The following is an 18,862-nucleotide window of genomic DNA, read 5'->3' on the forward strand; positions in this document are numbered from 1 at the left end:
AGCCTTCCATCGATCCGTACGAGATTTCCATGGATGTAGGATTTAGGAAGAATCAAAATATAGTCTTATTTCTAAATATAAATAGATTATATATATATAATGTTAGCTTGCAGATACATTTCATGAGCAGATTCAAAATGACAAGGCTAAAAGGAGGTTAAACCCCTTTTAATTAGAAGACTAAGAAAAAGTTAATCATAATATGACCAAGATATGCTCCTACATGAAACCTCTTTTGTTGTTCACTGGCACTCCTCAGACACTGAACACTACATCACCACATCACAAAAATAATTGGTCTGAAGAAAATATAATCCTGCAACGAAAAAGCTCAAGCAATTTGCTACATCCATCTCCAACAAAAAAATAAAAAGGCACGAAAAGTTCTTACATGTATACATCATGCTGTTGTTTTAAGCACAAACATGTATGCAAACTACACTCGCAAGACATCCTGTTTTTTCACAGAACAATTCCAACCTTTTAGAGAAACTAATGGCAGGCTCAAAAGAACAAGGAGATTTTGTAACAGGACAACATGCATCTTTACAAGAATATTGATTTGCATACAGCGATCATGTCGGCTAGTGGGTCTTTATCACCTTGCTTGCTGGAGCTTTGTCTCGTCGCTCCACATAAGCGGATGGAAACCACCCAGCTTTTTCCTTGCATTCACCTTCAGACCATCCATTAGGTGCCACCTGCGAAGCCTTGCAACGATCAAAACTTCTGTTGAAATGATTAAATCTATACATAGATTTTCAGGTCTGTTGTTCCAGTTTTCTAAATGCAACCAATTCCCTAAGTTGAAAAGAAACTGTATTTATTAATACAAGATTTGCAGTGCATGTTTTACAATGAAAAAAGAACAAAAAAAAACTAATGGCATGCAACTCCTACACAAGCATAGAAGCCTTGAGAAGGCACCATTAAGTTTTTATCTTCTATGTAATCCTTACTTTTTATATTTGAGGCATACAACTTCTGCAGACTATGTGGGCGTGCCTATAAAGTTTAACAAAGGTTTCTGCCAGAGGATCACAAGGGAAAATATTAGAATAACCATTTTCTGATATATTGTGGTTGGATGAAGAAAAAAAAAAAACTATCGTCCCAGGTAGGTTTTCCTAACAAGGAATCAATCTCAGGTTTCATGATACATGATTGCAAAGTGATGGTATTATGAGATATGCTATCGTCCCATGGAGTTTGCAGATGCATGTTTTATGAGGGCAACTACGTTAACTCTGCAAATGTGCACAACATACTTGGCTCTTCCTTTTCAGTTGTGGAGCACACAGGAACCAGAAAGGTTTTCAAACTGAGTCTTCTTTCAAGGGGAAAAAAAAAGGTCCAAGCTACAACCTACAGTAAAAAATATTCGGAAGATGTATTTCACCCCCAAAGTTTTTTCAGATTGCACGAGAATGTATCTAAATACCCAATATAATTCACATAGATTTATGCAGTTCAGCATAATCAAAACATATGATAATAGTAGAGCGATGCAAATAATAGAGTATTGACATACGGAAAGGCCAAACCAAAGTGCATGATACAGATAAATTTGTCCATCTCTTGAAGATGTACCTGGCGAACTACAACGTAATCACCAACTGATAGACTTAGCTCTCCATCAGCTTGCGCATCAAATGAGTGGATAACCTACATAAATTACAGGGAATAAGATGAATGCCAAAATGAAATTCATCAATCAAACTAATATCATTATCCAGAATTTACCCTCACAAACAAGTAACACAGATTCATTAGAAATAAATCCACCATATATAGAATTATGCCATGTCAACTATAAATTTAAAGCATCACAGCATTATTCAACAACTTCTTGAACAAACTGCCAAGTACCAACACAAGATAACTGGATACTTATATTCAGTACAAATGGTCCTTGCCGCATTTCTCTACATGGTCATGCTGCAAAAAGTTGCATTCAACAGAAATTATATTTTGAAGATAAAAAATGCTATAAAGAAAAAGTGCAAGGACATTGCCAAAGGAAAAGGAATTATCCTCTACATCATGCAAGGTTTTGCAAGCTATGGACAAATCTATTTAAAAAAAAGGAAATTCAAATTTTAAGTGGAATTCTTACTTGTGCAACAAAATACATTGGATTCTGACCATTTACTTGGAAATCGCCAGATCGACTTGCTTTGGAATCATTGTCATCTTTTTGAGATTGCATCTCAGTTGTTGCAGTCTGTGTCACAGACTCATGATGATATCGACTTGTCTTGACATCTTCATTTCCTGTTTGAGATTGCATGGTCTCAGTTGTTGCAGTCTGTGTCACTGACACATGATGAGATTGACTTCTCTTGGAATCTTCATTTCCTGTTTGACGTTGAACAGTCTCTGTTGTTGCAGCCTGTGTCACAGACTCTTGATGAGATGGACTCATATTGGAATCTTCATTTCCTGTTTGAGATTGCATAATCTCAGTTGTTGCAGCCTGTGTCACAGACACATGATGCGATTGACTTGTCTTGGAATCGTCATTTTGTATGGTCTCAATTGTTGCAGCCTGTCTCACGGACCCATGATTATCCTTCATTTGGACCATCTGCAATAACATGTAAACAGTCATACATGCTGATTAGCATAAAACAACTTTTATGATTATTACAATGTATAAATTGTATTGGGAATCTAGAAATAGAATATGAAATCACGAGATGCTGTCACAAAGTTCCTCTACTCTAGCTGGGTACCTCATCATGGAGTTTATCTAGAATGTTGGCAACACTCTGATAGTAAGCCCTCTCAGCATCAACCTGAACATCATCAGCAATAAGAATGTCAATTTCAGGTAGAATATATATATATACATATATATACATATATGTATGTATATACATATATGTATGTATATACATACATATGTATGTATATACATACATATGTATGTATATACATACATATGTATGTATATACATACATATATATATATATATATATATGTATATATATGTACCTGTATCACATGCATAAACTTTCATTTTGATAAAATCATATGCATACACGTATATCTACAGGCCATCATGTGTAAACATAAATATAAATACACATGCTGATGAGAACAAGAACTAGAGGTCAGCTGCAGAGAAGAAGCCATATAATTGGCTCTAGACACTCCATTCTACACACATCCAATATGCATATGTGCACTGGCTATACGTACATCACATGCACAGATGTATGTACATGTGACTGTCATACTAGAGGTAAAACTTGGTGATGATCCTCTAATTACACTTGGTATACAAATAATTTGGTAATGTCGCAAAATATTTACCTCTTTGTTAGGACACAAGGATGAATATGATAGTTGCATTATGTGCTTTAAGTAGAAATTTCTTTGAAAACATATATAAGGATGTAAATCTAAAGGTAAAACTAGACACTCCATTCTACACACGTCCAATATGCGTATGTGCACTGGCTATACCTACATCACATGCACAGATGTATGTACATGTGACTGTCATGCTAGAGGTAAAACTTGGTGATGATCCTCTAATTACACTTGGTACACCAATAATTTGGTAATGTTGCAAAATCTTTACCTCTTTTTTAGGACACAAGGATGAATATGATAGTTGCATTATGTGCTTTAAGTAGAAATTTCTTTGAAAACATATATAAGGATGTAAATCTAAAGCTTTGAATACTATGTTAACTCAAAAGTTCTCTTTACTAGGGTGTTTCTATATTATGAGGGTACGCTATATTTACACATGAGGTTATCAATCATTAAGTAACTTGTAATGATAAAAGTTCCTACCAGCATGCACACTGATGGGAACTGATGAGAACAAAGTACCATTAATGACCTACTGATAAACTTGGTATATCAATAACTTGGTGATGTTCAAAATATTTACCTCTATGTTCAGGCACATGCAGATTTATGATATCTGCATTTTGGGCTTTAAGTGGAATCTTTTTTGCTTAAAATATATGAAAGACATAATTAAAGTTTTGAATTCTATGTTAACTCAAGCTAACTACACTATGGTGTTTATAAGATATGTGGGTCAGATACGTTCAGATAGAAGGTTAACTGCTATGCAGTTAACACTGGTTCAAGATACCAGCAGAAATAATCAAGGCTATACATTAAAGCACGATGGCCCATGTTTACTGGGAAGTTCTGCTTCCTTGGTGATGAGAAACCATTTTCAATCAAATTGCGATAAAGACTAAATATGCAAAAACAAGCCATATAGGAACCAAACAGTAACAGGTATTTGGTACTACTATATGTAGTTATCTGTTATTGTCATAGCCCACCAATGATCTACAAATAGCATTCCCAGGCTAACATAGCTACAAAATGATTCATATGAAAGTTCCGATTCAGAAAATGAAACCCTCATCAAAACTGTCTTTAAGAGAACCTAACAACTCTAGACATAAAAGGCTACAGGAAAGGTTCCTATATGGTTCTGTTTCAGATATAATTGCAGCATTCATGTTCTAGTTCTTTAAATACATGGATCAAGATATTGCATCATTTTATATGTTAATCAATGATGATGCTAGTGAAGGATCCCTTAATCTGAGAAAGGTTCACAAGCTTAGATCCGAGGACTGCTTTTATGTTGGCAATGCTGATCCTGGCATTGAATGTTGTATGCCCCAAATTAGGGTAGCACATAGGAGATTAGGGATAGGAAGCAGGAGGAATATCTAATGTGAAAGTTCCTTGACTAACTCCATATTTTATGGTTGAACCACCCTGACTTGACTGATTTTGGCCAAACTTAGTCGAGAAATAGATTACTAAGGAGTTTCAACGCATATCAATCAGCCTGTTTTAGCTTTATTTGAGTCTTTCTGAAAGATATAATCTGACAACCAATATAAAAAGTTTGTGTTGGACAATTACGAAAGCAACATACATAAATGTTTGTGTTGTTAATATGAGAATGTTGAAGCGGATATGTAGAGTTATTAGGAAAGATAAGAAAAGGTATAGTTATAAGGATAAAATAAGAGATTAACATTTAAGTTAGAAGGAACATGTACTCAAGAGACCTATAGATTCGAAGGATATGGTAGTCAGAAAAAATGAAATAATTACTGTTAGTGGTTTGAGGAGAGGTAGAAGAAGACCTAAAAAGATTTTAATAAAGAATATAAATAAAGAACTAAATACTATTAACTTAACTATACATATGACCTTTTACAAATCTCAATGGGACTTTATGGCTTTGTTGTATCATCTGACATCCAATTTGATTGATCTTGTGCAAACTGTAACCCCACATCTGATGACCAATGATCAATAGAGATCACACCCGGTTTGTGGCTTCCCACATGGAAGAACAGTAAGTTTTCCAACAATGGCCCCATAATACAGTATAGGTTCATAAAATACGTGTGCAACAATTAACTTCATAGAGAGGTTATCTGCTATACAAAAAGCCCAGTATACTTATCTGTTTAGAACCCATGCAATAGGTAAAAATTTTCATTTGAATTCAAAATATAAATTCTTCCACAAGTTTAAATAGATATTCCATCAAAGCGTTCAATTTTGCCTTCTCTCTCTCTCAGGTGGCCTTCCACAAGTATCAAGAATTTGGACAGGCCCAGTATCTTAAATCTCATATGCAAACATACCATATGGAAATTAAATATATGGAGGAAAATAAAAAATGACGAATAGGAAAAAGCATAAGAGCACAAGTTGAAAAATTATGACCACGAAAGAATGGGCAGTACCATTGCAAGCAGGTGATTAAAAGTATTCTGTTGTTGTTGATCCTCAACAGCCATCATAGCAGCAGTTGCTTCTCTGCCCAATGCTGATAGAGTAGTCCGCAGTTCTTGTAACTTTGATTCTGCATGTTGAAGTTTGGCTGAAACATCTGTGGTTTTAACAACTTCCTTGGACTTCAATTGACGTCTAAGAACTTCTGCTGTCTAATCAGCATATACTCATTCATTAGTTACATTTTTTTCACCTCCATGGACAAATACCCTAATCATACTATTTACCTGTGCTTCCACATCTTGTCTAATCCGGTCATAACGGTAAGTCAAGAAACGGGCATCTTCTAGAGGGGCTCCTATTATCATTGCTCGTATTGGTTCATAGACCTGTGGAGAAAGAAAAGGAGTCCTTAAGAACCAAATATACAAGTTGATACACAATGATCTAAGGTGATACTTATCCTTCAATCACCCACCCTTTCCCTAAGTTCCATAACATGACTCATTAGTTTAATTCCTTAATAATTGGAGGTAACTTTGAATATATCTCCCTTATTTTTACAAATTAATGCTGAAATTATTCCTTCATTCGTCAGTTATTTTTTTATCCTCAAAATTTTGTTAAATAAATTAGTCATATCCTTATCTCCTAAATTCTTCCAAACCTCAAAAGACACCATCAAGTTTTTTACACACTTATCCAATTTCATTCTCTTTTAACTTCATGTATCTCATTTGTTTTAATTTTATGAAAATATCTTTGATTTTCGAACTTCAAACCATTGTCTATCTCTAAAGCTACTTCAGCACTAGGATGTTAATTTAATAATTTATAACAAATCTCACCATCTTTCCTTAATTTTCATATTATTGACAAGCACCAGTTGATCTTCGTATAATGTAACCTTGATCTCTACTCTTCCTTTCCCCAACTTTAGCAAAGTAAAAAGTATTCTTTTCCTATACTTAGTATCTACCTTATCATAAAGACTATCATAGGTCTTGTAGTTAACCAATTTGACTAACTTTTGCTGGTTTTTAGCTAGTGTGCTTATTTTAAAATTCCTCTTATTTTTAAAATTTTGTTAGTATTTAAAACATGCCCTTTTGTGGTGATTAACTTATGAAATTCCTTACACAACCACTAACTCACCCCTTGAATCTACACCTCTAACTTGAGAATATCTAAGAATCTTTTTTGTCACACTCATAATCTTTGTTGATCTGATACAACGCAAGACTACTCATCTATCTTGCACCACATCTGGGCACAAAAGTGATAGATTGTTGTGAGCAACATCCTAGCCCCACTCTTAGCACTTCGGGTTTAGTTGTTAAGATACATTTGAGTGATGACACAGCCTTATAATGAAAATGAATGGGACACATTCACATGAGATTTAACATAGTTTCATGCTGACTATCAATAGCCTGACCTAACCCTCCATTTCTTTTCATTCTAAGCTTGGGACTGATATTGGTGATGTTGATATTGAGACAGTTCTTGAAAGAAAAATATATATATAATGAGACTCCCTTGGTTTTAAGCTACTGTATGATTAAGTCAAAAAGTGAAAACTTGTAGTCAAATCAAAGAACTTCTTACTTCAAGTTCCATAATCATTCAACAAGTAGAGTCAAATGACTAAACCTGATCTCCAAGTATTGTGAGAAGATTAGCCCTCTCTTTCTCCATCATACTGTGAGAAGTACCAAAGTTTAGAGCAGCAGATGCTAAAGGAAAGCCAAAATCTTGATACTTGGTTCCATATTTGCAACAATCTTCAGCTAGCTTGTTTACTGTAAATATTAAATATCAAGTTTAGACAATATAAAATTTTCAGTGGCACCTTAATCTGAATATGTAACAATATATTACCTATTTCCATCTGCTTAGAACTAATAGCAATGAATGCCTCGACACCACGTACAATGTCCCGTTGAAGATGCTATATAAAAGGGATATTTTTAAAAATAAAAAACAATTATGAAAATTTCAGCTCAAATAGCATTTCATCTCCTATATCTGGAAAGAAAATAAGAAAACTGGAAGTCCTAGCCAAATTTCTTTCTTTACCTTCGCTGCTTTTGTAGAAGCATATAGCATCTGAAGTTTTTGCTGACATTGAAGTTCAGCTTCATCAACAAGAGAAGAATCATGACTAAAACGAACACTAATTTGCTTAAAGACTGCCTGCATAACATGATAAAACTTCTGTTAGTGTCTCAAAAAAAAAAAAAAAAAAAAAAATAATATTTAGAAAAGACAATAGTTTAAATTATTAAGTTACAGAACAAGTTTTGCTTTGTGACAAAATCCGTAATATATTAATCTTGTGATTTGTGTTGAATCAAGCTCAACGAGAAATTAGCATTTATTAGAAACTAAATATTACAATTAAGCTGGAGAGATTTACTAACAGAGCAGCAAAAGGAATGTGATTGTGATTTAACTTGTCACCAGACTATATGAGAGATATTATATTCCATAATTTCATGAGGCATGTATTCATAAAATTTTATCTAAAACTTTTTAGTAGATCTTCCAGTATCACAATTGTTAGTCCCCGAAGCAAAGGATAGTTTTCACATGCCATTTCATAAGTCACATCCCTTTAGAGGAGAGAACAGCAAACCCAAATTCATGTTTCATACTTGGGAGTTTATCGAGATCAATTCATTCCATGGAACAAGAGAATTGTATGGTTTGCTACTTACATTGCAATATCAATACTTTTAAACGACAACAATACTGAAGAACAGTCAAAGCAAGAGGTTCAATCTTCTGAACTGTCTAATTTGAATAGTTATGTAAAAATATAGTTAGGTTGTTGAGAATTACGTTTATATTTTCTTCTATGCCTGGCCAGCTCACCTGCTACTGCAGACTCTTAGATCCTTAAATCAAGAAGGTTCCCCACCTTCTTCTCTTCAAGTATCTCAAAACCCTGTTCTTCCCACCTCTGACTGCCATTCTCGTTTTTCTCCTAAAGCTTTTGTCATTAAATGTGTCTGTATATATTGATAAGCAATGGGACTAGAAACTCATAATCTGAAACCTGACGAGATATCAAAAAATTAAAAAGTATCTGCAACAATGTCATGCCATTTGATGAGATGCGACACCTCAATCTATTAACATACAGTATCAAATTTTAGCCATGTCTAACAGCAACCCTGCATGCATCATCGAATTAGAATACTACATATATAATCAAATTTCCATGACTTGGGACAGCCACATTTTCAGAGTTTGGAGATCTTATTTTGCCGAAATTGAGCAGCATTATAGATTGACCTCAAATAAGCAGGAAATGATGAGCTTTTGACTGCTAAACAATTCTGATAAAGCTAAAAATTCACAAAAGGGCCTCTTTCATGTCGTATCAGACTCCAAGATCATCAACCTAAGGTCTCAAAAATTTGCGGATAAGGTGCAAAACCTAAAAGATCCATAATACAAATCCAGAAGCTTACTTCCCATTATATAAATAGTCGATATGCCACTGCCTAAACCCACAAATCTCACAGTAGACAGCAAAACCGCCAACATGAAAAGCCTGAATGCTCTCAAAATCCTCAGGTATTCGTCATTTTAGACCCAATCTGGAAGTGAGTAATCAAAATTAGACATCTCGTACTCGACCCAATCTCCAAACCAGCACGAAGGACAAGAATAGCCAAGAAAGAGAAAGATGGAAGAAAAGAGAACGGCAAGACGCACCTGTTGTTGCTTGGCCACTTGCTCCCTCAACTTACTAGCCTGCTTCCGAATCGCTTCCATGGTGCCTCTCCTTCCTTTCTCCACCTCCCCTGCTGCAGAAGGGTTTCAGATCATGATCCCCATCCCCATCGCGATCCCGATGCAGTAAAAGCCAATAAGAAATCGATCTGGTAGAGGATATTTTCTTTTTGTTGGTCCAGAATCAGATGGTATTTGGGAACGCCGAGTAGTTGCGACGAGCCACCACAGTCAGCAGCAGCAGCAGCAGAGCTGCAGAGGACGGAAAGATTTGGTGTTATAAATATGCATCATCTTTATTACACTACTCTCGCATCACACTCGGTGAGTGTCCTGCTACAGCAAGGGAAAAGGAGAGAGAGAGAGAGAGAGAGAGAGAGAGAGAGAGAGAGAGGGACGGAGACGATGAGAAAGAGGAGCTGTTGGCGAGCTATCCATTCTGCTCGAATTATAAAGGACAAACTTGCAGAAGCCACAGCAACTGCTACACTCGACCGAGGGAGCAGGGGAGACGACCGAGCGGCCTCCCATCACCTGTTTCCGCCCACAACATACAACACAATGATATCGCATATTCACGCTGGGGCCCGTCTCTCCTGCCCACTCGCCGACGGCCATGTCATTTTCCCGCGGAGTTGCCTGGGTGAGCAGAACCAGAGGCCGCGCAGATTCCACGACAGAGTGGCCGCCGCGAGCGCGTAGCTTTCACGCCATGGCCGTTACACGCGCGGAGTTTATTACGCACGAAACAACAGTTACAGAGTGGCGTCCGGTGGTGGGGTGCGTGGTGGGTTTAGCGAGTACAAATTTATCCGTAGAAGGTAACAAAGCGTCAACAAGTCGAGAAAGACTTGACGCCGCGGCCACATACCCCCGGTTTGATCCTGTCACGGGCGAGTGGGGTCCTTCTATCCGCTCACCGGTGATAGTAGCGTGGGAACCAACTTTATAATGTTAGGCGGAAGCGATGATGTGAGCGGGTAAGATAACCGGAGTAGTAGCAGACCCGAGTCGTGATTGGGTCAGCTGGCCTGGGATCGGGTGCGGTACGTTAACCAGCAATGAATATTAATGGAGTTGTCGGCGGCTGTAGGCCCCAAATGACAGATCAAATTGATTGGGTCCACACAATTCACGCTGGCCCGCGCATCCCACAGGTTCTGTTGGTGTGGAGCAAGTCACCGCAACGTGTCCATTAAATTGGGCCGGTTTAGTTTTATGGGCCCTTTGAAATGGGCCGGTTTAGTTACCCACCACAAGATCCACATTTCCACTAATAGTCTCCCAAACCCTTCGTCCCCAAAGGTCGCAAACGGAACTCCCTCTCGCTCACTCTGATGTATTCAGTGGCTCTCCTTCAGTCTTTGCTTGTTTCTCATCCCCACCTCCGCGTTCAAAACCGTAGAGCGACATCTCCCTCCCTGTGCCTTCGAAGGCTGGAGGTTACTGCGAAGCCGAGGCGCGGATTTCGGCCATCCGCCGCCCTCCGTCGTCCAGCGTCGGATGGATCACCGGCGACCACGAATTCTTTCTTACCGCTGTTATCTCTCACCGAAACCTTCAGAAGGCATTTAGGCCTGCTGGTTCACCTTGCCGCTGCTGCTGCCTTCCTCATCGGCTTTGGCGCCCGCGCCTCTACCCCCGCTTCTGCCGCAGTTGCTCCCCCTACCGTCGTCAGTTCGTCAGGTGTGCCAACCTTTCTTTTCTTCCATCAGGAAGTGATTGTACTTGCATAAAGATCCCACCTTGTTGCCTTATCTGGTTTTATTTGAGGTTGATTGGAGTGAATATATGTATGTATCTTTGGGCTATTCATAGCCATTCTAGAGCGTATAACTTTGTTTTTTTAATTCAGTCTTGGAATTGTTTTGGGGTTTCTTTGAACCGCAAAATGATCCCTCTTACTGACGAAGTGATCTTAAAATTGTGATTTTTAAGTGAATGAAACGGAGAGCTCCGATGCGATCATAGAACAATCAGCGGAGAATGAGGAGTTGAAAGCGGCATTGGAGGCTTGGAAGTCGAAGACATATGCTTTGACTGTGCCGCTAAGAATTGTTGCCCTTCGTGGATCCCTGCCACCTTCGTGGATTAAGGTTTGGTGCCTCAGTATGTTTCTTGGAAAGAAAAAGTGGGGATGCTAGTATTTTATTCATAACATGCTCTCCACTGGTTTTATGTTCATGATCCTGCAAATTAAACCAAGCTTGGGTTTTTCTAATAATTCAATTATGTTTCTTTAGTTGCAAGTTTGCATGAAGCAATCTTTTTTAAATACAAGTATATCTGGAAATGGTTGTGATTTTATCATTCTAGTGCTTGTAGCAATTTGTAATATTAACTTTAAGTCTTCATGGCAAACAGGATTTCATTCAAGTGCAAGGAAGGAGATTACATATGAACCTTGAATATCGTGGAGGTCTTGAATCCATCTTCTCTGATTTGTCATCAGCTTCTGATAAAGGTCATCTGCAGCCAAAATCAGCCATGGCAGCTGATATTATTTCCCTTGGTGACTCCTGGCTGAATTTTGCAATTATCAGGGGTCTAATTGAACCTGTTAAACATATAGAAGAACAAGAATGGTTTAAAAATTTAAGCAACAAATGGAAGGTGAGAACCTGTTCCATGAATTGGATTCATTTTTCCCATTGATTATTAAGCCTTAGAGCTTTCTATTATGGTTCTCTGGGTTTGATATATCACTAAGTTGTCATACTATCACAGTAGTATGCTTGCCAGCTATCTATGAGGATGCCATATAATTGTTATGGATGTGGAACTATTGTTAAATGCTAAGATGTCTTGTATTCCTGAATCCTTTTGTAGCAGAGTTTGCACGGTAGTTTATTGAAAATCTCTCAGGTTCATTTATGCAGGAATGATAAAGGAGAATTGGATCCAAATGGTTATATATGGGGAGCCCCATATCGTTGGGGACCTATGGTAATAGCATACAAGAAGGAGAAATTTAGAAGGCACAATTTAAGACCGATTGAGGTAATTTCAATTTTTGAAGAAAATGTGAGCATCATTTCTGTATTCCTTTTCATACAAAAATGGAAGATTTGTTTTTCCTTTGATGTAGCTGGCCCCATATAACTGAAAATTTATGGCTTTGTTCGTGATGTTGGTTTTTCCTCTGATATGTTCTTTATACCTACATATGAAGTAATTATTATCTGAATAACATAGACAATAGTTTATATCGGATTATCTTTATCCTGTTTTCTAGGATATTTGAATTATTATTGCAGGACTGGAGTGATTTATGGAGAGCTGAGCTCGCTGGGAAGGTTGCAATGGTTGATTCTTCTAGGGAGGTCATTGGTGCAGTGTTGAAATATATGGGATCATCATACAACACCAAGGATGTTGAAACCCAAGTTGTTGGTGGGAGGAAAGCAGTGCTACATAATCTAAGAGTGCTTCAAAGGCAGGTATGCTGTAAAGATTGTGAATTCAGGCTGTTGATGTTTCTTCAAGAGATTGTTGAGACACATTAAATTATGCATAACTGCCTTGTTATTCAAGTCATTGCTCCCAAATATCTTTTCCCGATTGTTATTTCTGTTATAATACCAATATGAATAGTCAAGAACAGGTTTAATATTTACTCAAGTAATTGGGAAGAAAGAATAATGAGTTTGGGTGGGCATGACAAAGAGTAGGCATCTACCATACATTTCAAATGCTGGTAAAAGCTCCATTAATACAATCACCAGCATTTATTCTACCATTTTGAGGCGAGCTATGCCAATGTCATTAGTTGCATCTCACTTTTAGAACTGCTGGTATAAGGCCAAATGCGACTAAAAATAAAATACTGGCATTTGCAAATGCCAGCTAAGGAACTATTACTGGCATATCTGAAAGCATACTGCATATCTCATTGAGCAAACATAAAGCATAGCCCATTAAGAAGAGGCCACTTAGAATCACTTACAAACATTTTCATCTCATGAGACCATGTACACATGATCACTTACAAGCACTCTCATTCCATAATATTCCACAGATAATTATATCTGTGCAACAACCTCAAAACTGAAAGACAGCCACTTCAGAAATCAGCGTAGTCATGTGAACAAGCTAAATGAAGCCCATTTCCTCCTGAAGCTTTAAATGAGCTTGTCAGTGATAACTCAAATTCAGCATCATACAACAAAATATTGTTAAAAATAGACACAAATACATGTGATCACCATCTCCATTGCCATTCGATACATCATTACTGACTCCAGCTAAACAGTTATTGTAAGAGCTCCTGCCTCATTATCTACCTATGTGACAACTAGATCTACCACTTAATTGTCCTTGATATAGCTGGTTTGGCCATGAGGATCACCAGTATATAATGTAACCTTTTGTTTTTTCTTGCTCTCTTTCTTGACTTATGAAAAAAATAAAAAAATCAATTAGCTTTACTGAAGCAAAATGATAAGGAAGTCATCAACAACAGTTTAAATCATAATAACTACCCTGTAATATTTAGTATACTATAGAAGTGAAAGTCCACCATTTAGAAAGACTTCTGTAATTATAAATTACAAGTTATATTTAAGCTTTTGAGTTAGTCTTGGTAGCAACTCCTATTTGGTCATGTTAGTTTCCAAATAATGCTTGCCATTGCTTTAATTCTGAAACTATAATATGCACTTTTCCTTATGTAGGTTCGGCTATTTGACAGTGTTCACTACCTAAAGGCATTTAGTTCAGGAGATGTATGGGTTGCTGTAGGATGGAGTAGTGATGTTATTCCTGTTGCCAAGCGTATGTCCAATGTTGCAGTGATCGTTCCCAAGTCAGGGAGTAGTCTATGGGCGGATCTATGGGTATGATCTAAATTACACTAAGATATTTTTATGATGAAATATATTTCATAAGCTATGTTTCATTGGTCAAAACTTGTGTCTGCAGAATGTCAGCTGCATTTACCCGAAAGCTTTCCATTTTCACAAGTATATAAAATCCACTGATGAGATGCTAAATTGAGTATTTAATCTTTCAGGTGATACCTTATGCTACCAGATTCAAAACCGATAAAATTGGTGGCAGAGTCAGAAGTCCGTCTCCACTAATCTATCAGTGGTTGGAGTTCTGCTTGCAAATCGCGAGCGCATTGCCTTTCCAGCAGGAAGTTATCCCAGGAGCTTCTCCCATTGCCTTTGAGCAGTATCCAGGAGGACCTACGGAATCCACAAAAGGGAAGCCTAAATTAGACACAAATCTAGTTGATGGAGTGCCAACACCTGAAATATTAGCTAAATGTGAGTTTTTAGAGCCATTATCGGAGAAGGCGGTAGAAGATCATGAATGGTTGATATCGAGTATGGACAAATCAGGTAGTGGTTGGATCAGGAACATCTTGTACTCAAGCTCAGCATTGTTCAATTCCAGAGGGGGTCATAAAAAGTCATAAAATTGTTTCTAATTATCTTAGTTGCTTAACGTTTGCTCAAAGTTATGAGCCTAGAATATGAGAATAGTCACCATCCTTGCAAGCTTTGGAATTGGCCTTCATTTGTCTGGTCCTCCAAGGCAAGCAGTCTATAATTCTCTCTTTCTCTCTCTACTATTCGGCTTGAACTTGCCAAATCTTCATCTGATGTTCTATGTTATCATCAATTTTCACATTTTATACCCTAAAAAACAGTAAGGTTGCCTTTATGTTTTTGGATTTTGATCAATTTTCATGTTTCATGTTATATACAAGGATAAGATTACTCCTATGGAGAAATCATTTTCACATTTCGTGTTATATACAACCAATCCTCTATATATTTGATTGATCTTTCTCAGATTCTGTATTGGTGGAAGCACAAGCAAATGAGGTATATCTTTTTGTGAATTATGTACGATAAAATACATTCGAGAACTTCCTATCATATATATATAGCTTGACACAAGTCAAGCTAAAAAGAACTACAGAATAAGTACCGAGCTTTGAGCATCAAAACAAGTACCGAGCTTTGATCTGATAGTAAATTCCAACTGGACTAACAAAACGCAGTATCCTACAACTCGAGGCCAAAGTCTTTATTTAAATCAAACATTCATGATCACGTCCAGGGTGAAGAAAACACCATGAAGAAAATTGCATCAAGATATGGCATCACCAAACATCTCACACCATAATGCTACCATTATGGGACGAGTGCTTAGATTCCCAGTGTATACAGCCTAATATCTAGCTGCTACCAGGGAGCAGTTCATCGCTGACTCTCCCTCCGTCTAACATAACGAGTCCTGTCGTTATATCTGGGTCTATCTCTATCATTTCTCTGGGTGGTGGCTGCATCGATCCTCCTCTGCCTCTCCGGAGGCCTTTGAACTATTTCTCCATTCAGAAATAATTCAGCTGCAATTACCAAAACATAGTAGGAGTGAGTACACTTTGTCCAACGTGATTATGGTGAAAGCAAACAGTTTACTTCCTAAGATAATTCAGTTATGTATCAAATGTGTTTTCTTAAGTGACTCGTCTAATTCTTTTAGAGAGAAATCTTGTGGATAAGAAAATGTAAATCAGTACAGGCATACTGTACTGGCAGAAAAAAGCAGTAAGTCATAAATGTCTAGCAAGCTTCTACCTAACACAAAGAATGATAATCTCCTTCATGTGTTCAATATCTGACGATCCATAACCAGCAGATGGCATCAATCACATAATATATGGATTAACGCGATATTGCAGATCAAGCAGAAATATTTAAAATTATTGTCTTGAATCAAAAGAAGCAAAGTGTAGCATACACAAGAGCTTTTACATGATGTCCAGGTGTCGTAACAACCATTAGTCCTAGGCAAAAAAGCATACATTTCCCTCCAAAATAAATGTTTTTCATATTTATCCCTCTAAAGTTGAGTTCACCCTGTATATCTTTGTAAAACCTAAAAACTTGCATGTATGTCATTTCATCCACTAACTATCATGCGACTGATAGTATGAAAACTCTAAATGACATTAATACATTACAACTCTTTGGATTATAAGAACATTTGAGGTACTTCTAAGTATTTAGATATCCTTATAACACAAGATAACTAATGCTAATTACAATTAGTCATGGTAACCCGAGTCTTATGTCAATGGGAGGGATATATGTGAAGGATCCTAATGTTTAGGGGGATAGATCAAAATTCGTAAGGAAAATACACAGTTTCCAAACTTTGAAAGGATAGGTATTTAAAAACTCCCTTAGTTTACAACTATCCACGGAGAAAAAAAATTCAAACTGTGGAACAGTAGACATGATGTTATCCTCTTATTTGGGCAGCCTTATAACAACATAAACCATCTTTCCAAGTCATTTGTAATACACACAATAATAGCCATCGTAGAAAATAATCAAACATCACTGATTCCACATTCTACTTTTTAGTGGCAAAAAGAACTGCACATGCAAAGAACAGAAATCATGAAGTTTTGTTTTACATTGTCTGCAATTTCCCTGAATATGAAAAGTGTGGCACCATAAGGGAGAATGTTAATGTGCCCATTGGCTTCTCAGTAATAAGACCATTTAATTCTGCCGAGGTGCATTATACAGTTGAAGCAACAAGTAATTGATGTACTATCTCCTCAAAGAATTGCAGATAGCACTGCTTTCACTTGAGGACGATCTGAAATAATGTGGTTTATAGAAAAAAAAAAGAAAGAAAGAAAGATGTGTCCATATTTGACAATTATCAACTGATCAGTAACAAAATATAACTGATCTTATGCAACCAGGTAAGGAAAGTAACCTAGTGAAGAAGATGTTTAACCTAGCGCATAACAATGCAACCTAATCTTAATTCAAAAACATCTACGAACACTCAAAAGAAACTAGTATGCTTACCTCCATAATCCTTGTTTTCAGCATCGACGTAGGAATCTGGAAGCACAAAAAGAACACCAGGAAGACCTGTCAAAATCATAGACACCTATTACAATGGGTGCTTCTCACAGAAATGGGAGAGAATTTCCCTTGACTAATGAATCAAATTACAAGCATGGGCAGATAAGCTAATGCAAATAAAACGTTTGGACTTCCAGAATGGCGGAAGAAGATTCAGGTGGCAATAAAAACTGCTCTTGGGAGACAGCACACGCCACTTATTTGAGACAAGCTACACTCGCCACCGCTACACCTTTATCACCCGCAAATGAAACACTTTTGCGAGTTCAACTTTCTTTAATAAGGGAAAAGGAAAAAGAAAAGAAATGATATTTACATCCGAGAACTAAACTACGACAATTACCTTCGAGCTTGTTGGATGTCTCCTCATCAATTTCACATCCAAATCCAAAGTAACGCTCACAAGACACATTGTATATTTTCTTCTTCGCTTCCTCCTCGCTAACACAGTGGAAAAGAATTTGAAATGCAGAGGACGCGATCAATCAGCCAAAGAGAGAATCGATTCAATAAATTACTACTGGGCTTGTTGTAAGAATACGAGCAAGCGTTACACGATTGTTACCTGCCGAGGACCTTGGCTAGGGTTTGAACGTAGCAATCGATCATCTGCTGCTTGGTGGCCCCCTCGCCTCCAGGCTTGTCGATGACGATAAGCCAGTGCTCGTAGTCGCACCCGGGGAACAGCGGCGCCATCTCCGTCGGCGGGCGGTCGCTGAAACCAGAACCACCACGGGAGCCCGAACTCAGGGGCGAGTAACCCGAATCGCCAGCGCGGCGGGCCATGGATCGGAACGCACCAATGCGGGAGGCCACTCCCACCGCGGCCAGCCCAAGTAACGTAGGAGAGGGGCGGAGAAGGCGAATACCGACTAACGGGCGTGCGGCGGCGGCGGCGGAAGCGGGAGCGGAGGAGGAGCTTAGGTGGAGGCAGCGCTTGGAAAGGAACGAAGCAATGGGGTATCGAGCGATGGCGGCAGTGGTGATGGGGCAGGAGATGATGGAGCGGGACATGGTGGCGACGGCCGTCGGAGCGAGGGAGGGGAGGCGAGCAGACACCAAAGCAAGTACAGAAGAGCGCGAGGGTTTTTGGTTGGGGTGTAGGCTTGGAGGAGTATTTATGACGTTGGAAATGCAATGCGCAGCCAAAATTATTATTTTTCTTTTTTTTTAAATCATTATATATATATATATATATTCATATATGTGTATATATGGACACAACACAGTCAATCGATAACGCTCAAACAAGAATATACAACAAGCATCCACATGGCAAACCATTACCCGTATCCGACAAATATACGCGACTGGTAACGCCCGTGACGCGGACATGACATAACAAGGAAGCAATTCGACAGTAGATGTATTAATACGCTCATGATTCGCAAATATGACAGAAGTATTTTAGGTATTTTACATTTTATAAATACTATGTTGATTCGAACAAATTAATAAATAGCGACTGCAG

The 18,862-nt window shown here is 37.9% G+C and overlaps 3 protein-coding genes across 6 annotated transcripts; 1 reads left to right on the forward strand and 2 right to left on the reverse strand.

Annotated features, from left to right (window-relative positions):
* Positions 1 to 300: 300 nt before the first annotated feature.
* Positions 301 to 9,999, reverse strand: LOC103986644 (SH3 domain-containing protein 1). 4 transcript variants are annotated; one of them, XM_065155719.1, is made up of 11 exons: positions 9,470 to 9,999; positions 9,223 to 9,351; positions 7,823 to 7,939; positions 7,625 to 7,694; positions 7,397 to 7,545; positions 6,031 to 6,132; positions 5,755 to 5,955; positions 2,736 to 2,798; positions 2,117 to 2,587; positions 1,591 to 1,665; positions 301 to 701 (listed from the first exon to the last, which is right to left on the reverse strand). In XM_065155719.1, the coding sequence occupies exons 3-11, from the start codon at positions 7,850 to 7,852 to the stop codon at positions 585 to 587; spliced, it is 1,278 nt and encodes a 425-aa protein (XP_065011791.1). In that variant the 5' UTR covers positions 7,853 to 7,939; positions 9,223 to 9,351; positions 9,470 to 9,999; the 3' UTR covers positions 301 to 584. The 4 variants fall into 4 exon arrangements, with proteins under 4 accessions (XP_065011791.1, XP_009402970.2, XP_009402974.2 ...); XM_009404695.3 differs by lacking the exon at positions 9,223 to 9,351 and having other exon boundaries at positions 9,470 to 9,996; XM_009404699.3 differs by lacking the exons at positions 9,223 to 9,351; positions 9,470 to 9,999 and adding an exon at positions 8,621 to 9,181.
* A 792-nt stretch (positions 10,000 to 10,791) lies between these two features.
* On the forward strand, positions 10,792 to 15,157 carry LOC135640364 (uncharacterized). Its single transcript, XM_065154716.1, has 7 exons — positions 10,792 to 11,173; positions 11,426 to 11,583; positions 11,852 to 12,100; positions 12,353 to 12,487; positions 12,745 to 12,927; positions 14,161 to 14,322; positions 14,499 to 15,157. The coding sequence occupies exons 1-7, from the start codon at positions 10,825 to 10,827 to the stop codon at positions 14,907 to 14,909; spliced, it is 1,647 nt and encodes a 548-aa protein (XP_065010788.1). The 5' UTR covers positions 10,792 to 10,824; the 3' UTR covers positions 14,910 to 15,157.
* Positions 15,158 to 15,502: 345 nt separating this feature from the next.
* LOC135640598 (multiple organellar RNA editing factor 5, chloroplastic/mitochondrial-like) lies at positions 15,503 to 18,484 on the reverse strand. Its single transcript, XM_065155219.1, has 4 exons — positions 17,957 to 18,484; positions 17,735 to 17,832; positions 17,332 to 17,397; positions 15,503 to 15,848 (listed from the first exon to the last, which is right to left on the reverse strand). The coding sequence occupies exons 1-4, from the start codon at positions 18,403 to 18,405 to the stop codon at positions 15,700 to 15,702; spliced, it is 762 nt and encodes a 253-aa protein (XP_065011291.1). The 5' UTR covers positions 18,406 to 18,484; the 3' UTR covers positions 15,503 to 15,699.
* Between the last annotated feature and the right edge of the window lie 378 nt (positions 18,485 to 18,862).

This window comes from Musa acuminata, chromosome BXJ3-6 (assembly GCF_036884655.1).
Source record: "Musa acuminata AAA Group cultivar baxijiao chromosome BXJ3-6, Cavendish_Baxijiao_AAA, whole genome shotgun sequence".
Classification (NCBI taxonomy): Eukaryota; Viridiplantae; Streptophyta; class Magnoliopsida; order Zingiberales; family Musaceae; genus Musa; species Musa acuminata.